The 23,508-nt window shown below is 44.9% G+C and overlaps 1 protein-coding gene across 3 annotated transcripts in view; it reads right to left on the reverse strand.

Moving 5' to 3' along the window:
* Positions 1–23,508, reverse strand: part of mfsd2ab (MFSD2 lysolipid transporter A, lysophospholipid b) — a 65,629-nt gene that overhangs the window by 36,931 nt on the left and 5,190 nt on the right. For 2 of the 3 annotated variants that reach the window (XM_070899069.1, XM_070899068.1), the window contains exon 3: positions 22,336–22,460. In XM_070899069.1, the coding sequence (XP_070755170.1) occupies positions 22,336–22,460 (125 nt within the window). Of the gene's footprint in view, positions 1–22,335; positions 22,461–23,508 lie in introns of those variants that run through there. The other variant, XM_070899070.1, reaches the window with a different exon arrangement.

The raw sequence follows: 23,508 nt of genomic DNA on the forward strand, positions 1-23,508 counted from the left end.
CACAACTGGGAGCTCTCTATTGGCTGATACGGATAGTGTGTTGCTGCATTTAGACACAACCCCTTTTTTCCTCCCCCTCCTTTTCTCAGCTTTCCTCTCACTATTTCTGCATTTGAGGTTAAACGCAGGAGGCAACCACGTACAGAGCCAGGGCCCATGTGAAAGTTCCCCTGGAATTCCTGCTAAAGTAACACAGAGGCCCCGGAAGCTAAATTCCGCCCGAGAGCTGCCCGAAGGACCACTGAGATACCGGACGGTATTTTGGGCGGGAGATTCGTGGAAAAGTTGCGGAAAGACTGCCCGGCAGCAAAAAAATGACTTGCGGCAGCTGGCGGGACCTCCCAATCTCGGCGCCAAATGCAATCCTCGGCAAAGTACCGCCGAGGATTGAGTCGGGCCCAGGGAGGAGGGGGGAACATATAAAAAAACACTGGAAAACCTTCTCTCCAGCTTTGGCCTAACCACTGATTTATACAGTTCAAGCATAACCCCCCCTGCTTTTGTATTCTGTGCCTTGGCTAATAAACGCAAGCATTCCGTATACCTTCTTAACCACCTGATCTACCTGGCCTGCTACTTTCAGAGATCTGTTGACATGCACTTGTCATAGACATAGAAAATAGGTGCAGGAGTAGGCCATTCGGCCCTTCGAGCCTGCACCGCCATTCAATGAGTTCATGGCTGAACATGCAACTTCAGTACCCCATTCCTGCTTTCTCGCCATACCCCTTGATCCCCCTAGTAGTAAGGACTACATCTAACTCCTTTTTGAATATATTTAGTGAATTGACCTCAACAACTTTCTGTGGTAGAGAATTCCACAGGTTCACCACTCTCTGGGTGAAGAAGTTTCTCCTCATCTCGGTCCTAAATGGCTTACCCCTTATCCTTAGATTGTGACCCCTGGTTCTGGACTTCCCCAACATTGGGAACATTCTTCCTGCATCTAACCTATCCAAACCCATCAGAATTTTAAACATTTCTATGAGATCCCCTCTCATTCTTCTGAACTCCAGTGAATACAAGCCCAGTTTATCCAGTCTTTCTTGATATGTCAGTCCCGCTATCCCGGGAATCAGTCTGGTGAACCTTCGCTGCACTCCCTCAATAGCAAGAATGTCCTTCCTCAAGTTAGGAGACCAAAACTGTACACAATACTCCAGGTGTGGCCTCACCAAGGCCTTGTACAACTGTAGTAACACCTCCCTGCCCCTGTACTCAAATCCCCTTGCTATGAAGGCCAACATGCCATTTGCTTTCTTAACCGCCTGCTGTACCTGCATGCCAACCTTCAATGACTGATATACCATGACACCCAGGTCTCGTTGCACCTCCCCTTTTCCTAATCTGTCACCATTCAGATAATAGTCTGTCTCTCTGTTTTTACCACCAAAGTGGATAACCTCACATTTATCCACATTATACTGCATCTGCCATGCATTTGCCCACTCACCTAACCTATCCAAGTCACTCTGCAGCCTAATAGCATCCTCCTCGCAGCTCACACTGCCACCCAACTTAGTGTCATCCGCAAATTTGGAGATACTGCATTTAATCCCCTCGTCTAAATCATTAATGTACAATGTAAACAGCTGGGGCCCCAGCACAGAACCTTGCGGCACCCCACTAGTCACTGCCTGCCATTCTGAAAAGTACCCGTTTACTCCTACTCTTTGCTTCCTGTCTGACAACCAGTTCTCAATCCACGTCAGCACACTACCCCCAATCCCATGTGCTTTAACTTTGCACATTAATCTCTTGTGTGGGACCTTGTCGAAAGCCTTCTGAAAGTCCAAATATACCACATCAACTGGTTCTCCTTTGTCCACTTTACTGGAAACATCCTCAAAAAATTCCAGAAGATTTGTCAAGCATGATTTCCCTTTCACAAATCCATGCTGACTTGGACCTATCATGTCACCATTTTCCAGATGCACTGCTATGACATCCTTAATAATTGATTCCATCATTTTACCCACTACTGAGGTCAGACTGACCGGTCTATAATTCCCTGTTTTCTCTCCCTCCTTTTTTTTTTAAAAAGTGGGGTTACATTGGCTACCCTCCATTCCATAGGAACTGATCCAGAGTCTATGGAATGTTGGAAAATGACTGTCAATGCATCCGCTATTTCCAAGGCCACCTCCTTAAGTACTCTGGGATGCAGTCCATCAGGCCCTGGGGATTTATCGGCTTTCAATCCCATCAATTTCCCCAACACAATTTCCCGACTAATAAGGATTTCCTTTAGTTCCTCCTTCATACTATACCCTCTGACCCCTTTTATATCCGGAAGGTTGTTTGTGTCCTTCTTAGCGAATACCGAACCAAAGTACTTGTTCAATTGGTCTACCATTTCTTTGTTCCCAGTTATGACTTCCCCTGATTCTGACTGCAGGGGACCTACGTTTGTCTTTACTAACTTTTTTCTCTTTACATATCTATAGAAGCTTTTGCAGTCCGTCTTAATGTTCCCTGCAAGCTTCCTCTTGTACTCTATTTTCCCTGCCCTAATCAAACCCTTTGTCCTCCTCTGCTGAGTTCTAAATTTCTCCCGGTCCCCGGGTTCGCTGCTATTTCTGGCCAATTTGTATGCCACTTCCTTGGCTTTAATACTATCCCTGATTTCCCTTGATAGCCACGGTTGAGCCACCTTCCCTTTTTTATTTTTACGCCAGACAGGGATGTACAATTGTTGTAGTTCATCCATGAGGTCTCTAAATGTCTGCCATTGCCCATCCACTGTCAGCCCCTTAAGTATCATTCGCCAATCTATCCTAGCCAATTACACCTCATACCTTCAAAATTACCCTTCTTTAAGTTCTGGACCATGGTCTCTGAATTAGATGGAATACAATGTCGGAAAATGTGAGGTCATCCACCTTGGAAAAAAAAAGTGAATGGAATATTATTTGAATGGGGAGAAATTACAACATGCTACGGTGCAGAGGGACCTGGTGGGTCCTTATGCATGAATCCCAAAAAGTTAGTTTGCAGGTGCAGCAGGTAATCAGGAAGGCGAATGGAATGTTGGCCTTTATTGCGAGAGGGATGGAGTTCAAAAGCAGGGAGGTCCTGCTGCAACTGTACAGGGTATTGGTGAGGCCGCATCTGGAGTACTGCGTGCAGTTTTGGTCACCTTACTTAAGGAAGGATCTACTATCTTTGGAGGGGGTACAGAGACGATTCACTAGGCTGATTCTGGAGATGAGGGGGTTACCTTATGATGATAGATTGAGTAGACTGGGTCTTTACTCGTATAGAAACATTTAAAATAATGAAAGGGATAGACAAGATAGAGGCAGAGAGGTTGTTTCCACTGGTCGGGGAGACTAGAACTAGAGGGCACAGCCTCAAAATACGGGGAAGCCAATTTAAAATCGAGTTGAGAATGAATTTCTTCTCCCAGAGGGTTGTGAATCTGTGGAATTCTCTGCCCAAGGAAGCAGTTGAGGCTAGCTCATTGAATGTATTCAAATCACAGATAAATAGATTTTTAACCAATAAGGGAATTAAGGGTTATGGGGAGCGGGCGGGTAAGTGGAGCTGAGTCCACGGCCAGATCAGCCATGATCTTGTTGAATGGCGGAGCAGGCTCGAGGGGCTAGATGGCCTACTCCTGTTCCTAATTCTTATGTTCTTATGTAATTGTTTCATTCTCCATCCTAATTCCACCATATTATGGTAACTCTTCCCCAAGGGGCCTCGCACAACGAGATTGCTAATGAATCCTCTCTCATTACACAACACCCAGTCTAAGATGGCCTCCCCCCTAGTTGGTTCCTCGACATATTGGTCTAGAAAACCATCCCTTATGCACTCCAGGAAATCCTCCTCCACCGTATTGCATCCAGTTTGTCCCTTTGTTCCTCTACACTTCTTAGTATCCTACCATTTAATGTGTATTCCCTTTCCTTATTAGCTCTCCCCAAATGCATTACCTCACACTTCTCTGGATTAAGTTCCATTTGCCACTGTTCTGCCCACCTGAATGATATCTTCCTGCAGTCCACAGCTTTCTTCTTCATTATCAACCACACAGCCAAGTTTAGTACCATCTGCAAACTTCTTAATCATACCCCCTATATTCAAGTCTAGATCATTGATGTATACCACAAAAAGCAAGGGACCTAGTACTGAGCCCTGTGGAACCCCACTGGAAACAGGCTTCCCGTCTCAAAAACACCCATCAACCATTACCCTTTGCTTCCTGCCTCTGAGCCAATTGTAGATCCAACTTACCACTTTGCCCTGGATCCCATCGGCTTTTACTTTTGTGACCAGTCTGCCATGTGGGACCTTATCAAAGACTTTGCTAAGATCCATATGCACGACATCATACGCTTTGCCTTCATCGACTCCCCTGGTTACCTCCTCGAAAAATTCAATCAACTTAGTCAGACATGACCTTCCCTTAACAAATCCGTGCTGACTGTCCTTGATTAATCCGTGTCTTTCTAAGTGAAGATTTATCCTGTCCTTCAGGACTTTTTCGAATAATTTTCCCACCATTCATCATCACAGGCGGTGCCCCGAACGAGGATGATTTGTTTCCACATGAGTTCACGGATGTTTCAATGAAGGACCCGATGTTCCAGCCCTGAACTCCAATTGAAGGGGTGGAAGATGCCTGTGCGTGGATTTTTTTAACATGTGGTGACCGTTGCACATCAGCCACCACACGGGCCTGACAGAGCTCGGCCTTTATCCAGTGGCAAGTGTTAACCAGGACGACTGGAGACCTGCTCTGCTGCACGGACGTAGTGCGTACACGTATCGCAGTGTGGGCTAGCACATGCTGCCTCTGGGCCCTCGGCTCTTCTGGGCCCCGTACCCTCAATCGCCGCACCTCCGCCACGATCTCTCGCTGCTCCTCCGCCAAGGAGGTTAGGCTGACTGGCCTGTAATTACTCGGTCTATCCCTTTCTCCCTTCTTAAACAAAGGTACAACGTGAGCAGTCCTCCAGTCCTCTGGCACCACACCTGAAGCCAGAGAGGATTGGAAAATGATGGTCAAATGCTCTGCTATTATTAACTGATCATATCATAGGAAATTATTGAGCTACTTTGAAAAGTGTTGCAAGGAAAAAGTTTATGCTGGAACACAAGAACTAGCAGAGCTGGTAGCAACATGTACATGTCAGAAGATTAGAATGTTCATTAGAATTCCCAGACCACACTATAAATCCAGGAGTGCTAAACAGAATTAACAAAGTCATTAGAAAGTCTGTCTGGTTGATATTTAATCTGCATTAACAGGCACTCATCCAAATTTGGATCAGTTTCAGGCTTTGGATGATGCAAACAAGCAGGAACAAACATACAGTTTAAAAAAATCATTAAATGCTTTTCTTTTAAAGAAGAAAAAACGGAATTCCGCTATCAATTCTGAGATTTATTTTCAGGTTCGTTAATCAGTTTAAAACAAACAGCTCTCCCCAGATTTTTGAAAACACAATCCCAAATTCTCCCCGTTTGTGACACCAAAACTCAGGTCCCTAGGTGCACATCATCGCATTTTTGATGTCTGCACATACATTGCATGCTGTACATGCATCTTGGGACCCAATTTCTAGTGTCATATTCAACTGTTGAGGGTGAGTTTAGAGTTTAAGCAGTGACTGCTTCTCTGTGGCGGTCGAACTCATTCTACCTGATCTGCTGGTGTGCTTAAAAGTCTCTGTTTTTAATTAAGCTTGCCGTGGATAGCTAGGTGCACTGGCAGGTATACAGTCAGTGAGTGGCGGGCACACAGTCAGTGGCAGGTATACAGTCAGTGAGTGGCAGGTATACAGTCAGTGAGTGGCAGGTATACAGTCAGTGGCAGGTACACAGTCAGTGAGTGGCAGGTATACAGTCAGTGAGTGGCGGGTACACAGTCAGTGACAGGTATACAGTCAGTGGCAGGTACACAGTCAGTGAGTGGCAGGTATACAGTCAGTGAGTGGCGGGTACACAGTCAGTGGCAGGTATACAGTCAGTGGCAGGTACACAGTCAGTGACAGGTACACAGTGAGTAGCAGGTATACAGTCAGTGCTGAACAGCTTGTAGAGCAATTCGTTACAGTGGATTTCAAATCCTCACTTCTGCCACAGTCGAGTTATATCTGTAACTAGATGCAAATGGAATTGGATAACCACTTCTTAAGATTGCCAAGAACTTTCACCTTTACTGAACTGTGAAGTTACAATTTGGGGCTTAAATAAGTAACTGTAATTTGTTATTTAGCTTAGCTGCACCGCCTTTAGTCCATAACTTGGTTTCTTGAGTTTTTGGCAATGCTCCAAATAAAACTGATATGTCCCAAATTCACCTGGGTATGTTGGGGTCTAATTTCCACCTCTTACAACCTGAAAAAAACCTGCATATTTAAAATCAACAAATAAAGAAAGGACTTTACACTAAAAAAAAAATCTAACAGCAATACAAAACATGAACGTTCTGCTTTGTGAGTGTTTAAAACAGAGGTTAGGTGTTTACAACAACAACTTGTATTTATATCGCATCTTTTAACGTAGTAAAACGTCCCAAGGCGATTCACAGGAGCTTTATCCGACAAAACCCGACACCGAGCCACATAAGGAGATATTAGGACAGATGATCAAAAACATCTTAAAGGAGGAGAGAGATAGAGATGGGGAAAGGTTTAGTTAGGGAGAGAATTCCAGCGTTTCGGGCCTAGGCTGCTGAAAGCATGGCCGCCAATGATGGAGCGATTACAATCGGGGATGCGCAAAAGGCTAGAATTGGAGGAGCACAGAGATCTTGGAAGGTTGTAGGACTAGAGAAGGTTACAGAGTTAGGGAGGCGCGAAGCCTTGGAGGGATTTGAAAACAAGGATGAGAATTTTTAAATTGAGACGTTGCCGGACCGGGAGCCAGTTTAGGTCAGGATTTGCTTCCTTGTGGTGGACACGGGCGTTGCACCACTCATCTTGCTGCTCACTTTTATCCCTCAATACGCAACAGCAGTTTTTGGGGCGGGGAGTGGGGGAGAATTGGTTTTAAAAAAGGTGCCAGTCTGTTGGTGCTCTGTGGTTATCTTAATATGTGCAGACGCTGAACTAGATACTAACTCAGCCCACTCCAACACAATCCAATCCAATTGTGTCACATAATGTACACTGAAACATGAAATTAACTTGCTTAAACAGTACAAGAGATTTGTTTTATTTTGAAAGAGGAACACAAATCTGTCAAGAAGAAAAAAATGGGGTCCTGTGCTTGCATCAAATACTATTAATTAGGCACTGCGTTTGCTTTGATATCTGCATAAATTCGACACTATGTTGGTGCTATGACACCACATCTGAAACAGATGCTCATACTGTTTCTCTAGTCAAACCCTCAGAAACTAAGCGGTGTTTTGAGGATTGATGCATCAGCTCCAGTAGAGTTGAATGCAACATATCATTAAAACTTGGGCTGATTATTCAGGCAAATATGACTCTTGCCTCAAATCACTAATCAGATTTGTGTGTGGTGGATGAAATTAGCTGCACATATTTAGCTTTCTAACTGAAAGTCACTGTCCCACTACACTTGTACAGGCCAGCTATGTATTGCACTAAAGCGACAACACTGATCTTCACAGAAAACTGGAGCTTCAGTGACGAGCATCTGTAACTGTGGTGCAGTAGCAAATTGCCTTAGCTTGTGTGCCTCATTCTCATGAAACTTATCTCATTGTGGTTTCAAACAGAGCAGCAGCATTATCTCTGTGGAATTCAATGAGAAGTACTGGACGACTGTTTTTTATTAAGATGAAAACATCATAACGACACTTTGTTTCAATTAAGAGTTGTTCCCTGAATCAGACAGTACAAATAACGCAGACCACATTCAGAAGAGTGGATTTTCCCAGGCTTGTGATCATTGCTTTTCCATAGTGACGACTTCAATGGATCTGGAATGAATCCAGATTCTGTTTTCAGATTCGTATGTGCCAGTAGGGAGTATAAGTGGGCTACTTTTTTTTTTTAATCCCTTGCATGTCCCACTGTTGCTTCCAAAATTTGGTTGCAGGCATTTCCCTTCAATTTCCCCTCAGAGGCCAACTTCAGCAATGGAACTTCCTTGTGGTGTGAAAGCAGCCACTGAAAATACCCAGCATACTGCACACAGCCAATCCAAAGGCCACAGGCGTCACCGACTGTCTCCAACCAGGCCCTTAACATACATCTTTCACGAGTTGTCTATTATCTGAAATGGAATGGCATTTAGCCTCAGATCTAACTCATAGAACCATAGAAGGAGGCCATTCAGCTCATCGTGCCTGTGCTGGCTGAAAAAATGCTGCCCAGCCTAATCCCACTTTCCAGCTCTTGGTCTGCAGCCCTGTAGGTTGCAGTACTTCAAGTGCACATCCAAGTGCTTTGTAAATGTGATGAGGGTTTCTGCCTCCAACACCCTTTCAGGCAGTGAGTTCAAGACCCACCACCCTCTGGGTGAAGAAATTTTCCCTCTAATCCTTCGACCAATTACTTTAAATCTATGCCCACTGGTTATTGACCCCTCTGCTAAGGGAAATAGGTGCTTCCTATCTAGGCCCCTCATAATTTTATTCACCCTAATCAAATCTCCTCTCAGCCTCTTCTGTTCCAACTCTATTCAAAAATTGTGCAATCTTGGTCTTGCATCATGTTTTAAAATATTTCTATAAATAAATAAATAAAATATGCCTCCCAGGAAATCCCATGGCTCCAGTTGGGGTGGAGTGTAGAATGTTTCAGTGTAAGGGGTGTCGCAGTTGTGTGGGGCGGTCTGGTTGCTCTTTATCTTTCCGCCTGAAAGGGTGTTGGAGGAAGAAACCCTTATCACATTTACAAAGCATTTGGATGCACACTTGAAGTGCTGCAAGCTACAGGGCTACGGACCAAGAGGTTTATATGTAACCTTCAGGGCTGCTGACCGAGGGCCGTGCGGCTCTTTGTCGGTTGGCGCAGACACGATGGGCCGAAATGGCCTCCTTCTGCGCTGTAAATTTCTATGTTTCTATGAGGTCTTGTTGCTGTGAAATTGTTGCTGGCCCAAAGCGCTGGGATTTTAAAATGGAGCCATGACTGCAAGGATTTCCGTTGTTCGGAGTCTGTGGATAGAGGGAACGTGCAATATTGGATAGGGGCAGATGGGTGCTAATTTCCTGTGGGCACAGCCATTAAAGGGTGTATCAAGCCAGATGGCAGGTAGGAACTAGCTGTCAACTCATCAGCGAGGTGGGTTCTGTCCTCCTCCCATCCACGTGAGTGACAGAAAGAGAAAGAGTTTCGGTTTTTTTCAAATGCACATTCCCAGTGTGCAAGGTCTGTGTTGATCGGAGGCGTGAGGAGCTGCCTGGAGAGGTATATTTGTGACTAACATTCCCTGTCCTTGAATTAACTCTATACACCCAGATTTCCACATCATGGCAGTAAGATGGAACTCAGTGGAGCTGGAATACCCACATTACATTCATCCAAAATTAAGTTAATGGATTTTGAAAATGGACTCAAGAATTTCAAATCATGTTGCTTTGATTTAAGAAGACAGTTTAAAGTATATGTGCAAGTTAAATACTGAGTCACTGATCATTTGATTTATTCTTGCTTCTGTATAAACTTGTGTTTTGCAATTAATGACTCTTTTAGTTTTAGTCTGAACGACATGGTCTGTCAGCAAGGTGCTTTCCTGCCTGTCAAAGAGAACTGGAACACATGGTGAGCAACCCATATAGAACTCCAGGGCAAAACAACTTAGTAAAAGGGTGATTGTTAATCCTGCAGCACACTAACTCATTCAACCCACATACAAGTTTCGGGAAATTTCACACCATAATAGGCACCGGAATTTCTATAGAAACTGCCTTTGATATGACTGCAAATAAAGAGTGCTGGGAGAGAGCATCTATTGCAGTTTTAGTAAATCAGATCTCTGGAGTTAAATAGAATTTAACTTGGGAGGGAGGGAAAGAACGAGAGGGGAGAAAGAACGAAAGTGGAGATCTCAATGTACAACGCTTGTTTGAAAGCTGATTTAAAATATTTTTACCTTGCGAGATTGCAGTCAACGGCAGATGAACAGTTCTACTATCGATTGCACTCATTAGTATAAAGTGGGGGAACTCTAGAGACGTGACAACATTGGAGACTTACATTATGTGCATCTCATGAGGTGCTACCAGTCCATTTACCTTTTATAGAAGTTTTTATTTTTGAGGACGATGGCACCAACCAACATAAACAGCAGAAAGTAAAGAGCAGAGATTGCGGGGCCAAGTTTGAGTGCTGCTCTCCCAGGGCTGCACATATAAATATAAAAAGTGGCTTTAGAGAGACTTGGGAAGCTACTGATTGAAATAAATCTTCCAACATTTAGATGCAAGCAGATACAATACTTCCAGTGTTGTCTCATCTGCTGCTCAGCTCCACTAGCCGGATCTCAGTGCCCAGCAGCAAACGGAAATGGTGTTTCCATTTCAACATATCAATTATAGAACTTCTATAGAAAAATAAATGTTAAAAAAATTACATTGATTTTAACATAATTCTAATATTAGTAAACTGGGCAGGACTTTTTTTTTTTAAAAGGCAGGGCTGACATGCTGAGGGCTTGTTCAAAATTCCTGGCACTGTTTCAGTTACTTTTAACATATCAAACAGTCCACTGCAATTTCAAATAAACCATGATATTTGCTTCAGGATATAAATCTTTCAGCTGTTGCGTGATCACTTAATTCTATAATGGTTTACCATTTCAAAAATAAACTATTACGGTCAAACCAAATTGGAAGCCAAAATACATGGGGGAAATGGTGAAGTGTTCCTGCAGGTGATGTTCCTTCATTTTGTGGGGTTTGCAGTGAAGCACGTTTGCCTTCCATGCTGGTGCCCAAAGCAAGAAATAGTCAATCTTTTGAAAGGGATTCAATCACAACTTAAGAACCTTCCAGTCCACGATCAAGCACTCCATCAAAATAAATTCCAAACTCTCGTCAAGTCTCCTGCACTTGGATTGTAACTCATTTATGTGGCGCTCCTCATATAGCAAAATGCTTGGAACACTTTACAATAGCGAAAGATGGACATCAAGCAGGAAGTGGAGGGTTTTAAGTGGAGAAATAAAGGCACGTTCAACATGTTTTAAAAGGCTTTTAAAGGCAACAACAACTTGTATTTATATAGTGCCTTTAACATAATGAAATGTCCCAAGGCGCTTCACAGGAAAAGCAGGGCAAAAGAGAGCAAGGTACAATGGTTTTGAATTAGAATTTCAGAGAGTAAGTATGTAATGACTCAATGATTAACCTCCAACAATGTCTAGACAGCGAACAAACAATAACTCCCGAGTCAGAGGAATGGAAGGTGTGGGGGTGGGATTAAGAACTGGCGGTTACTCAAATATATTGGAATGAGATTGTGGAGATATTTCAAAATATGGACGATGGTCTTAAAATCCGCTCAGAGTTCTGGATTAGGTGAAGTTTGAGAAGGGTGGCGGAGGGGAGGCAGAGTGGGCAGTTTGGAGGGCATTAGAATAATTCATTGTCAAATGAGGGTTCTAGCAGTGAGGGGAACTGAGGTACGGGCACCATGTTCTGGAGGTGGAAGAAGACGGTTATAGCAACAAGCCAGATGAGAGTGTGAAAACCCGGAGTTGAACAGACTGGCAAAGTTGTCCAGCTTGTTTCGACTGCATGAATGCTCACCCTTACAAAGCCCTGTGGAAACTCTGGGGGGGGGGGGGGACATGGCCTCAGCATACCCAGGTCTCTGCCTCATTTGTGACCTCTTTGCTGCAGTCCAACAATAGAACTCTTACTATTGATGCTCCAGATCAAACAACTGACTTACACCTCTCCAGGCTGTCAAGGGTCAAATCTCGTATTGGACTGTTCAGTCACCTAAGGACTCACTTTTAGAGTGGAAGCAAGTCTTCCTCAATTTCGAGGGACTGCCTATAATGATGATGAGATATTTTGTAACTGAGCAGTTACTATAAATATGTTGCCAAATATAATTCTGGAATCGCTGACATTGGACTTTAATAAGGTGTATTTATTTTAAATGGCGAATCTACCAGCTTATTTGGATCCTCGTGAGTTGTAATCGTTTGGCGGGAATGAGAGGGAGAGAAGTGTGTTTACGGATGTAAATCTGCTGCTGTTTTTCCTTGCCAAAAACAAGGGGAAAAAAATGACTAAGCTTCACACTGAGGCACTATAAATGGGGCACAGACACGCAAACCAGTTTATCTCAGCAGGACTCGAGCTCCAGTCGGATTCCAGTGAAGAGACCACATTGGAAGGACCATAATTGTACCACGTGACTGGTGTTTTATGTTTGGACAACCCAGTTTTTAAAACACATACACAGAAAAACATGTGCCAGGAATCAGATCCTGCTATTAAATGTGCCAAGGTTCCACTGGCAGTCATGCAGTTTGTGAACAAAGCTTTTACTTTTCTCTGTCTATAGCAATCGTAGTTGGGCAGAAGAAATAACCACTTTAATGTCCTGGCAGGATCTATTTTATTCCTTGCTTCCATCAGTTTTCAGGAAGAATATGTAAACGAGTGTTTAAATACACCGCAGCCAGTTCTCATGCCAACACCATTGAAAAGTACTGTATACGGTATTTTGTGTTGACATATTGAGTTGCTATTGGTGTCAGCTCTAAAGCCATAATGCAGGTAGAATACAAACAGAGGAGACGGGGACCTCTATGTACTTCATTCAACATTTACAGATGTACCCAACAGAATGGGGCTGAAGACCAGTGACCCTTCAAGAGTGCTGCAAAGTAGGCCACCAGATATATGTCAGATCCTGGCCTTCTGTCAGTTTCCTGAAGGTTTTATATGGGTGGAGCCTCTGCTCACCCCAAACAAAGCCATTGGTGTAGGAGAGATCGGAGCCAGATGCAGGGATTCCCAGGCTGGGAGTTTCCACAGCAAAATTTGACCCAGCCACATAAGGAGATATTAGAACAGGTGACCAAAAGCTTGGACAAAGAGGTAGGTTTTACGGAAGGTCTTAAAGGAAGCAAGAGAGGTGGAGAGGTTTAGGGAGGGAATTCCAGTGCTTGAGGCTTCGGTAGCTGAAGGTATGCCCGCCAATAGTGGGGTGGTTATAATTGGGAATGCACAAGAGGCCAGAAGTGGAGGAACGTAGCGATTTTGGAGGGTTGTAGGGCTAGAGGAGGTTACAGACATAGGGAGGGGTGAGGCTGTGGAGGGATTTGAACACAAGGGTGAGAATTTTAAATTTGAGGCGTTGCTGGAGCGAGAGCCAATGTAGGTCAGTGAGCACAGGGGTGGGTGAATGGGACTTGGTGTGAGCTAGGATACGGGCAGCAATGTTTTGGATGAGATCTCGAACCCACCTCCCCACAGATCAGCAGTGAGACAAGATGATAGTCAACCTGTTGCATCTGTAATCATCCCCTTGACCGTGTGGGCCAGACTCAATGGATTAGCTGGTGTTTTCGTGCCGTCATTTACATACGTTTCTAACCGGGGTAGCAGCAAACGTCCCCTTTGTTCTAATCTTGGGCCATTCAGTGAAAGTGCAGTTGAATTCTGAGCAAATGCTTTCAATATATAAAGTTAATCATAAAGGAGTGATAGTCTTTGGGTGGTGGCGACAGTATGGTCCCAGAGTCACTAATATTATTAGTCCACCATCCTTCTGATAATTAAAAATGCCCATTAGCAGCCAAGATGTCGTAAGCATCATGATTCACGACGCACTCACACTGACTAGCAACCTTCTGGGAGAGGTAGCAAGAAAAGAAAAACCTTTAGAAACGAGCTAAAACTTTGCTTTAGAAAAAAATGACCCAAACATGGTTCTAAATACATTAAGGTAGAAACTTCGCCCCCTTTCGCTGGGATTGAGGGGGGCGATGGGGAGAGTGGAATACCAGAGTGGTTGTGATGTTGAGAGTCAGGTTGTGATGGATCGGTCAGGTTTCTATCCCATTTAAGTTAAGGTGGGAATCCGGGGACAGTGGCATTTCAACCCTCCCCATGTCCTAGCAGCATTTTGGAATGCGTCTCGGAACATTTTTGAGCGACTCTGGGAATTCCACTCAGCTCTCCCTTCTTAGGCCCATCCCCGCCCACCTGATGGCCTAAAGGTCATTGATCCCAGAGGGGTCGATTACCTTTAAAAGGCTGCCCCTCCATTCCCAGTGGGGAGTCACGATTGTTTAAGTAGATTAATCTTGGGCCTCATAAGGCCCTTGGGCTACCCTCCTTGGGGCACCAACATCGCACTCTGATTCTCCAACAGTAAAGCAGGGCGCTCTTTACTCTAGATTAGATGCTCCAGATATCGAAATAACCCAGCCCTGGGATCTGGGGCGGGATCATGAAGAGGTCAAAGTGTTCGTTGCAAACATAGAAACATAGAAAATAGGTGCAGGAGCAGGCCATTCAGCCCTTCTAGCCTGCACCGCCATTCAATGAGTTCATGGCTGAACATGAAACTTCAGTACCCCCTTCCTGCTTTCTCGCCATAACCCTTGATCCCCCGAGTAGTAAGGACTTCATCTAACTCCCTTTTGAATATATTTAGTGAATTGGCCTCAACTACTTTCTGTGGTAGAGAATTCCACAGGTTCACCACTCTCTGGGTGAAGAAGTTTCTCCTCATCTCGGTCCTAAATGGCTTACCCCTTATCCTCAGACTGTGACCCCTGGTTCTGGACTTCCCCAACATTGGGAACATTCTTCCTGCATCTAACCTGTCCAAACCCGTCAGAATTTTAAACGTTTCCATGAGGTCCCCTCTCATTCTTCTGAACTCCAGTGAATACAAGCCCAGTTGATCCAGTCTTTCTTGATAGGTCAGTCCCGCCATCCCGGGAATCAGTCTGGTGAATCTTCGCTGCACTCCCTCAATAGCAAGAATGTCTTTCCTCAAGTTAGGAAACCAAAACTGTACACAATACTCCAGGTGTGGCCTCACCAAGGCCCTGTACAACTGTAGCAACACCTCCCTGCCCCTGTATTCAAATCCCCTCGCTATGAAGGCCAACATGCCATTTGCTTTCTTAACCGCCTGCTGTACCTGCATGCTAACCTTCAATGACTGATGTACCATGACACCCAGGTCTCGTTGCACCTTCTCTTTTCCTAATCTGTCACCATCCAGATAATAGTCTGTCTCTCTGTTTTTACCACCAAAGTGGATAACCTCACATTTATCCACATTATACTTCATCTGCCATGCATTTGCCCATTCACCTAACCTATGGCACTGAAACAGACCATTTGGCCTCACATAGGGCTCAATTTTCTCCGTTCATTTGCGCTTTTTTTTGTCGTGCGCTGTTTTTTTTGGTGTATTTATTTTTTTCAAACTTTCCCCCTGCAATCTGCGCCGGCGTAACTGATTTTTCTAGGCCAGTTTTCTTTTACGTTCCCTCATGTCTGCGCGGGTTTTTTCAATTGTTCACAATTTGGCCAACAGTTTTTCTCTTAGGTCGGCGTATCTGGCTACTCCCGAAAAACCTTCTTGGCACTTAAGAAAACCAGTGCACATTGACAAATCTGCATTGAAAGACGCCATTGTTTTTAATCGAAGATTTTGGAGAGTCAAGAACACTGTCAAAATCAATAATAAAGTTCACTTTTTTTTAACCTGTCAACGTAGAAGTGTAAATTTGTTGGATTTCAGAAGTTCTCTCCTTTTCTTTACTCACTCAGACGCCACCAGCGAACATCTTGAAGCAGGGCTGGAGGGTCATAGATTTTGCCGGCAGAATCGGCCCCGCGCCCGGACACAGCGACTCGGGGTTCGGCTACAAAACAAGCTATGGAGGGGGCGGTGGTGTGGGGTGGGGGAGGAGAGAGAGAGCGAGGTGACGATCGGAAGGCTTGGAGCCCGGAGAGGGGAAGGGAAAGAGAGAGAGAGAAGTCACAAGACTCCAATTAGTAAGGGGGGGGGGGAGGAGAGGAGAAGTCACAAGACCGTTGGGTGTGGTCATCCATACAGACCTGGAGAGAGACAACAGCAACCTGCTTGTCTGCTTTCTCGCATTTTGAGCTTCTTTCAAAGGTTAAATTTAAGTATGGGGGCCACACTGACAATGCCATACCTTGTGCGAGCCTTCTGCATCATGGTGCTACATAGGAGACAATTGATTCAACTTCATCGCATCAGGAACATCAGAGCCCGTAGGGTGCTGGGCAGGAGGCCTTACCCATCTCGGGTATATCGAGACAGGCATTCGTACCTCCAGCTGAGTGATACAGACTGTGTCAGAAGGCTGTGTTTCCACAAAGAAGTTGTAACTGAGATCTGTGAGTTCGTCAAAGCAGACCTGCAACCCAAAAGCGTCAGGAGGACTGCATTGTCACTTGAAGTGAAGGTTACAGCTGCACTTTCATTCTATGCCTCCAGATCATTTCAAGCTACAACTGGGGATGTGTGCGCCATCTCTCAACATGCAACACATGTCTCCATTCGCCAGGTCACGGCTGCACAGTACGCGCGTAGAAATGACTTCATAAAGTTCCCCATGACTGCCCAAGCAATCCATGACAGGGCGATGGGCTTCTCCAGGATTGCTGACTTCCCAAAGGTACAGGACTGCATTGATTGTACCCATATCCTGCAAGCACGTTTGAAGGATTCCGAGATGTATAGGAACAGAAAAGGCTTCCACTCTGATAGAGAATTCAAGCTCTGCAGCCTGGCTGCAGTTTTGAAAATTCACAGACCCCAAATCAAAGCTGCTACGTGCAACTCAGCATGTTGCATTAAGTCATCAATCAACTTGACATTTTAGGACCCTTGGGTAGCGAGTCAATTAAAGGTTAACAGACTATTAATTGAGCCAATAAGGTCAAAGAAGGCGAGTTATTTTCTGTAAATTGAAGCAGGTATAAGTACAGCCATTTTGGCCATGTGGTCTCAGAAGGACAAAGGCCTGGCTTAAAGCCAGAAGCTTGTTGCTGCTGCCAGAATAAAGTTACATTAAAACTACAACCGGAGTTCGTATTTCATTGGGAATTAAGTGATCTAATACACTCATTAATGTACAGCTCATGTATGATGACATGCATCATGTCAGTCAATGCAAGATACCCTGGCAGCACCCATGATGCGTTCATCCTACGCGAGAGCGTATATATCTGCCATGTTTCAGCAGCCAGAAGGGCACAGCTGGCTACTGAGAGACAAAGGGTACAGCCTCGCCACCTGACTCATGATGCCAATACACATAACCCGGACGGAAGCTGACCGTCAGAACAACAATTCGCACATTGCGATGCGCAGCATCATTGAGAGGACCATTGGCATGTTGAAACAGCATTTCCGATGCCTGGATCATTCCAGAGGCTACTTGCTATACTCCCCTGAGACTTGAGACTGTCGGTCAGTTCACTGTTGTGTGCTGCATGCTGCATAACTTAGCTATCATGAGGCAGCAGCACCTGGTAGTGGAAGGTCCATCTGCGGTGATAGTGGCTGATGATAATGATGTGGAAGATGCAGGTGATGAGCAGGAGGAGGAGGACGACGAGGATGAGGAAGCCATGCAAGTGCCTGAGGCCGGAGCACGACGGCAGAGGAGGACGGGCCATCGTGCCCCTTTAACGATTGCTCGAGCCTTGTGCCAGCAGCTCATCCGTGAACGCTTTACTGATGCCTGAGGGCTCAGTGAGAACTATTCCACATGGACATGTTTACTGTTTGGAGCTGTTCCGGAATATTGTGTTGTTAATGGAATATGATTCAGATTTAATGTTAAATATATTTTATTCAAAAGTTTACAATGTACTCAACTTAACTTTAATAAAATTATTCTTGTATCAAACTTTACTTTAAGATCACTTAAAAATGTGCAAATTTACATATCTTACAAAAAGCTTTTAATTTGAGAACAATTACAACAGTAACAATAATAACAACAACAGCAGCAAAGAAAGGCTGCACCCATCTCTCATCCCCCTTAGTCTAAGACCGCCTGCTGCGCTCGGTCTTGGACACTCCCGCAGGCGGTGGTGCAGTGTTTCTGGGCTTGGTACCAAGCTTATTCATTCTAACATCTCGGGTACTGCGCACCTCTTGAGGGGGGGGGGGAGAAGGGGGGGGCGGTGTCGGCGTCAGGCAGCAAGTTGGAGGGCCCGGCTTTGGGCTCTTCAGAGAGTGGTGTGGGGGTTGGAGTGGGAGTGACAGTTGATTCTGTCAATGGGCACGGGATCTGGGCGTGTTCCCTTTTTGCAGCAGCTGACTCCAACAAGCCATCCCTCATGCGCCCTGACAGTGTCTCAACGGTCTGCAACATTCCCTCCCTCATGTTAAGCAAAACTGTCTGAACTACCTGCAACATTCCCTCCTTCACAGTCTGTGATGTGGTTTAGAAACATAGAAAATAGGTGCAGGAGTAGGCCATTCGGCCCCCCGAGACTACACCACCACCCAACATGATCATGGCTGACCATGCAACCCCAGCACCCCATTCCTGCTCCCCCTCCATACCCCTCGATCCCCCCAGCCGCAAGGGACACATCCAACTCGCCCTTGAATATACCCAACGAACTGAACTCAACAACTCTCTGTGGCAGAGAACTCCACAGGTCCACAACTCCCCGGGTGAAAATGCCTCTCCCCATCCCGGTCCGAGACAGCCCACCTTCCGGAAATATAAGGAAACCGAGAATCTAGCGAGAAGGAGGAACTGAAGGAAATCCTTATTAGTCAGGGAATTGTGTTAGGGAAATTGATGGGATTGAAGGCCGATAAATCCCCAGGGCCTGATAGTCTGCATCCCAGAGTACTTAAGGAAGCGGCCGTAGAAATAGTAGATGCATTGGTGATCATTTTCCAACAGTCTATCGACTCTGGATCAGTTCCTATGGACTGGAGGGTAGCTAATGTAACACCACTTTTTAAAGAAGGAGGGAGAGAGAAAACAGAGAATTATAGACTGGTTAGCCTGGCATCAGTAGTAGGAAAAATGCTGGAATCAATTATTAAAGATGAAATAGAAGCGCCTTTGGAAAGCAGTGACAGGATCGGTCCAAGTCAGCATGGATTTATGAAAGGGAAATCACGCTTGACAAATCTTCTAGAATTTTTTGAAAATGTAACTAGCAGAGTGGACAAGGGAGAACCAGTGGATGTGATGTATTTGGACTTTCAAAAAGCTTTTGACAAGATCCCACACATGAGATTGGTGTGCAAAATCAAAGCACATGGTATTGGGGGTAATGTATTGATGTGGATGGATAACTGGTTGGCAGACAGGAAGCAGAGAGTCAGGATAAATGGGTCCATTTCAGAATGGCAGGCAGTGACTAGTGGGATGCCGCAGGGCTCAGTGCTGGAACCCCAGCTATTTACAATATACATCAATGATTTAGATGAAGGAATTGATGTAATATCTCCAAGTTTGCAGGTGACACTGAGCTGGGTGGCAGTGTGAGCTGTGAGGAGAATGCTAAGAGGCTGCAGGGTGAATTGGACAGGTTAGGTGAGTGGGCAAATGCATGGCAGATGCAGTATAATGTGGATAAATGTGAGGTTATCCACTTTGATGGCAAAAACATGAATATTATCTGAATGGCGGCAGTTTAGGAAAAGGGGAGGTGCAACGAGACCTGGGTGTCATGGTACATCAGGCATTGAAAGTTGGCATACAGGTACAGCAGGCGGTGCAGAAGGCAAATGGCATGTTGGCCTTCATAGCTAGGGTATTTGAGTATAGGAGCAGGGAGGTCTTACTGTAGTTGTACAGGGCCTTGGTGAGGACTCACCTGGAATATTGTGTTCAGTTTTTGTCTCCTAGTCTGAGGAAGGACGTTCTTGCTATTGAGGGAGTGCAGCAAAGGTTCATCAGACTGATTCCCAGGATGGCAGGGCAGACATATGAGGAGAGACTGGATTAACTGGGCCTGTATTCACTGGAGTTTCGAAGAATGAGAGGGGATCTCATAGAAACATATAAAATTCTGACGGGACTGGACAGATTAGATGCAGGAAGAATGTTCCCGATGTTGGGGAAGTCCAGAACCAGGGGGTCACAGTCTAAGGATAAGGGGTAAGCCATTTAGGACCGAGATGAGGAGAAACTTCCTCACCCAGAGAGTTGCTAACCCGCGGAATTCCCCACCGCAGAGAGCCGCCGATGCCAGTTCACTCGATACACTCAAAAGGGAGCCAGATATGGCCCCCACGGCCAAAGGGATCAAGGGGCATGGAGAGAAAGCAGGAAAGGGGCACCGAGGTGAATGATCAGCCATGATCCCACTGAATGGTGGTGCAGGCCCGAAGGGCCAAATGGTCCACTCCTGAACCCACTTTCCACGTCTCTATGTTTCTACCCCTCATCCTTAGACAGTGACCCCTGGTTCTGGACTTCCCCAAAATCGGGAACATTCTTCCTGCATCTAACCTGTCCAATCCTATCAGAATATTATATGTTTATAGATACCCTCTCATTCTTCTAAATTCCAGTGAATATAAGCCTAGTCGATCCAGTCTTTCTTCTTCTGTCAGTCCTGCCATCCCGGGAATCAGTCTGGTGAACCTTCGCTGCACTCCCTCAATAGCAAGAATGTCCTTCCTCAGATGAGGAGACCAAAACTGCACAAAGTACTCAAGGTGTAGGCTCACCAAGGCCCTGTACAACTGCAGCAAGACCTCCCCACTCCTATACTCAAATCCTCTTGCTATGAAGGCCAACATGCCATTTGCCTTCTTCACCACCTGCTGTACCTGCATGCCTACTTTCAATGACTGATGTACCATGATACCCAGGTCTCGTTGCACCTCCCCTTTTTACTAATCTGTCACCATTCAGATAATAATCTTCCTTCCTATTTTTGCCACCAAAGTGGATAACCTCACATTTATCCACATTATACTGCATCTGCCATGTATTTGCCCACTCACCTAACCTGTCCAAGTCACTCTGCAGCCTCTTAGCATCCTCCTCACAGCTCACACTGCCACCCAGCTTAGTGTCATCTGCAAACTTGGAGATATTACATTTAATTCCTTTGTCTAAATCATTAATGTATATTGTAAATAGCTGGGGTCCCAGCACTGAACCCTGTGGCACCCCACTAGTCACTGCCTGCCATTCTGAAAAGGACCCATTTATTCCCACTCTTTGCTTCCTGTCTGCCAACCAGTTCTCTATCCACGTCAATACATTACCCCCAATACCATGTGCCTTAATTTTGCCACTAATCTCTGGTGGAGTACCTGGTCAAAAGCCTTTTGGAAGTCCAAATACAACACATCCACTACCTTTGACATTCCCTCCCTCATGGCCACTATTCCCTCACTGATGTCCCTGGATATGGTTATCATTTCTCGTGTCATTGCTATTACTTCTCCCGACAGTCCCGCTACCTCATCACTCACCTCACTGATGGTGTCCAGGAGTGATCGGGTAAGGTCAATGCTCTCTGCACTCAACGACATCATTTGAACCACATCTGTTAGATCTTGCACCTCAGGCGAGCATGGTCGAGCTCTCCTTCCCCTTTTCCCCACAGATGTGGCTCGCACCCCACCACTGGTACCCGCAGCCTGGAACGGTGGGGCCCTGGGTGTGCCTCGCTACACCTCAGCACTGGGACCGGCAACCTCGGAAGGTGTGAAACCATAGAATGTCCCACCAACACTCAAACCACTGGTCACGGAAGGAAGTCTCATTCCATCACGTCCTGCCCATGCTGGATGGACATTTTAGGCTATTACCTAAACTCCATGATGAGCAGCAAATTCTCTGTAGTTACAAAAACAGAACTTTCTAACTTTACTATTGAATTCAAATTGAACCATTTCTATTATAAGCTCAGGAATGTTGCAAGAAAAGAATCAGTGCATTTCCAAAACGGAGAATAAGACAAAAGTAATCGCCTCTGGATTTTGTTATGTGGTCTAAGGTCTTAGTCACACCTCTTTTCCTTGGACCAAATGAGACATTTTAAATCAGTTATATTTCCACAGATTCTTACTGCAATCATCTCACTATTAAAAGCCATTCTGCGATCACAGCAGAAGCTTTATTATAGTCAGTGACCAAGCTGAAACTTTTGAAGGTTAGCCCCTGATAATCACTGCTTTGTCAGTTCCCAGGCATTTGTAAGAGTGAGGTTTGACTCTGGGCTGCCACATTTATAGCATAACATTACGACCGGCATTGAAGTGTGATCAGTGAGACAACATTAAATAGAAAATGCAGAGTTTAGTCAAATATGCAAACATAAGCTTGTACGCTTCTCTTGTTTTGCATTTAGTGAATAACTTTTCACAGATAAAAGTTTTTACACGCCCTGCTGATTCACATCACTAATATCCATGAGAAACTCCAGTCACAAAACCTTCTTACCATGGCAACAGTCTCCCGAATCTTGTCCATTTACTTCTGCTTATGAAAAAACCAACAGTTGGATCTGTGATGGCATCCCAAACTCGGCCAATGAAGAGGATCAAAGATGCAGATGACGGATCAATCTGTGTTGCAAGAAAATGTGGATGCACAATTAAGCAGAATAAAATGACTCATTTGCTCTGTACAAAAATAAATTTGGTTACACAAGAGGACGATAAAAGGTTTTGACCAAGGAGACACTTCATTATTGCCCAAATGCTATCTGTGACATTCAGTCCATGGGTTAACTTACTTAACTAGTATCTGTGAGCGACTATAGATGAACCTGGCTTACAAGATTCTTTTTGCTACTTTGTCCCTCCTCACCAATTTTCTCCCTTCTCCTAATGGTCTATGAGTGCTGACTATTCTCTGGTACCCCAACCACATGGCCATTATTCTCATGTGAGCCTTGAAAATAAGTGCTGCCAAGCTATTTGATCATGGAAGCATTGCAGCCCAGCCTGATCCTGTCTCTACTTGACTTTCACACATAACCAATCCCAGCAGAGATCCTCGGATAGCAATCAGGGAGCAGGAATCTCACTTTCTCTCTCGCTAACCCAGGCTCACTGCCGTCAACTGTAACGCACCTACGATACGCCGGCTAAAACCAGCTACCCAAGAATAGACTATGGATTAAATCTGCTGCCTTTTTCATCGCACATCATAGCTACACATTGCATTGGAGATGGGTGGGGAGTTGAGGGATCAAAACAGTAGAGGAAGCATTTAATACAAATTGGCCCTGAAATTCCGGGTCCATACGGCAAAAACCAGCTTTTCCGATCTGTCAAGTTTCTGGCTTGACAAATCGCACGCAGCTCAGGGAGAAGGACATTCCCACGGCAGAGACTGGGCTATTTGCCCATCTCTTGCCCTGCGAATGTCCTTCATGTGGTAAAAACAGGCGCATAGCCAACTTTTACCAGCATAAGAGTTTAAAAAAATATCAAAAACATATAAAAATACATATTTATGTTAAAAACCCTGCCCACTCAGGTAATTTTATTTTAAACCATAATTTAAACTTTTTTTAAAAATCAGCAAGTTTTTTTTTCAAAAACATTTCTATTAACTTTAATTTCTATAATGTATTTATGTGAGGTGTTTTTTTTATTTTTTATGTAG

Source organism: Pristiophorus japonicus, chromosome 14, assembly GCF_044704955.1.
Source record: "Pristiophorus japonicus isolate sPriJap1 chromosome 14, sPriJap1.hap1, whole genome shotgun sequence".
NCBI classification, from domain to species: Eukaryota; Metazoa; Chordata; class Chondrichthyes; family Pristiophoridae; genus Pristiophorus; species Pristiophorus japonicus.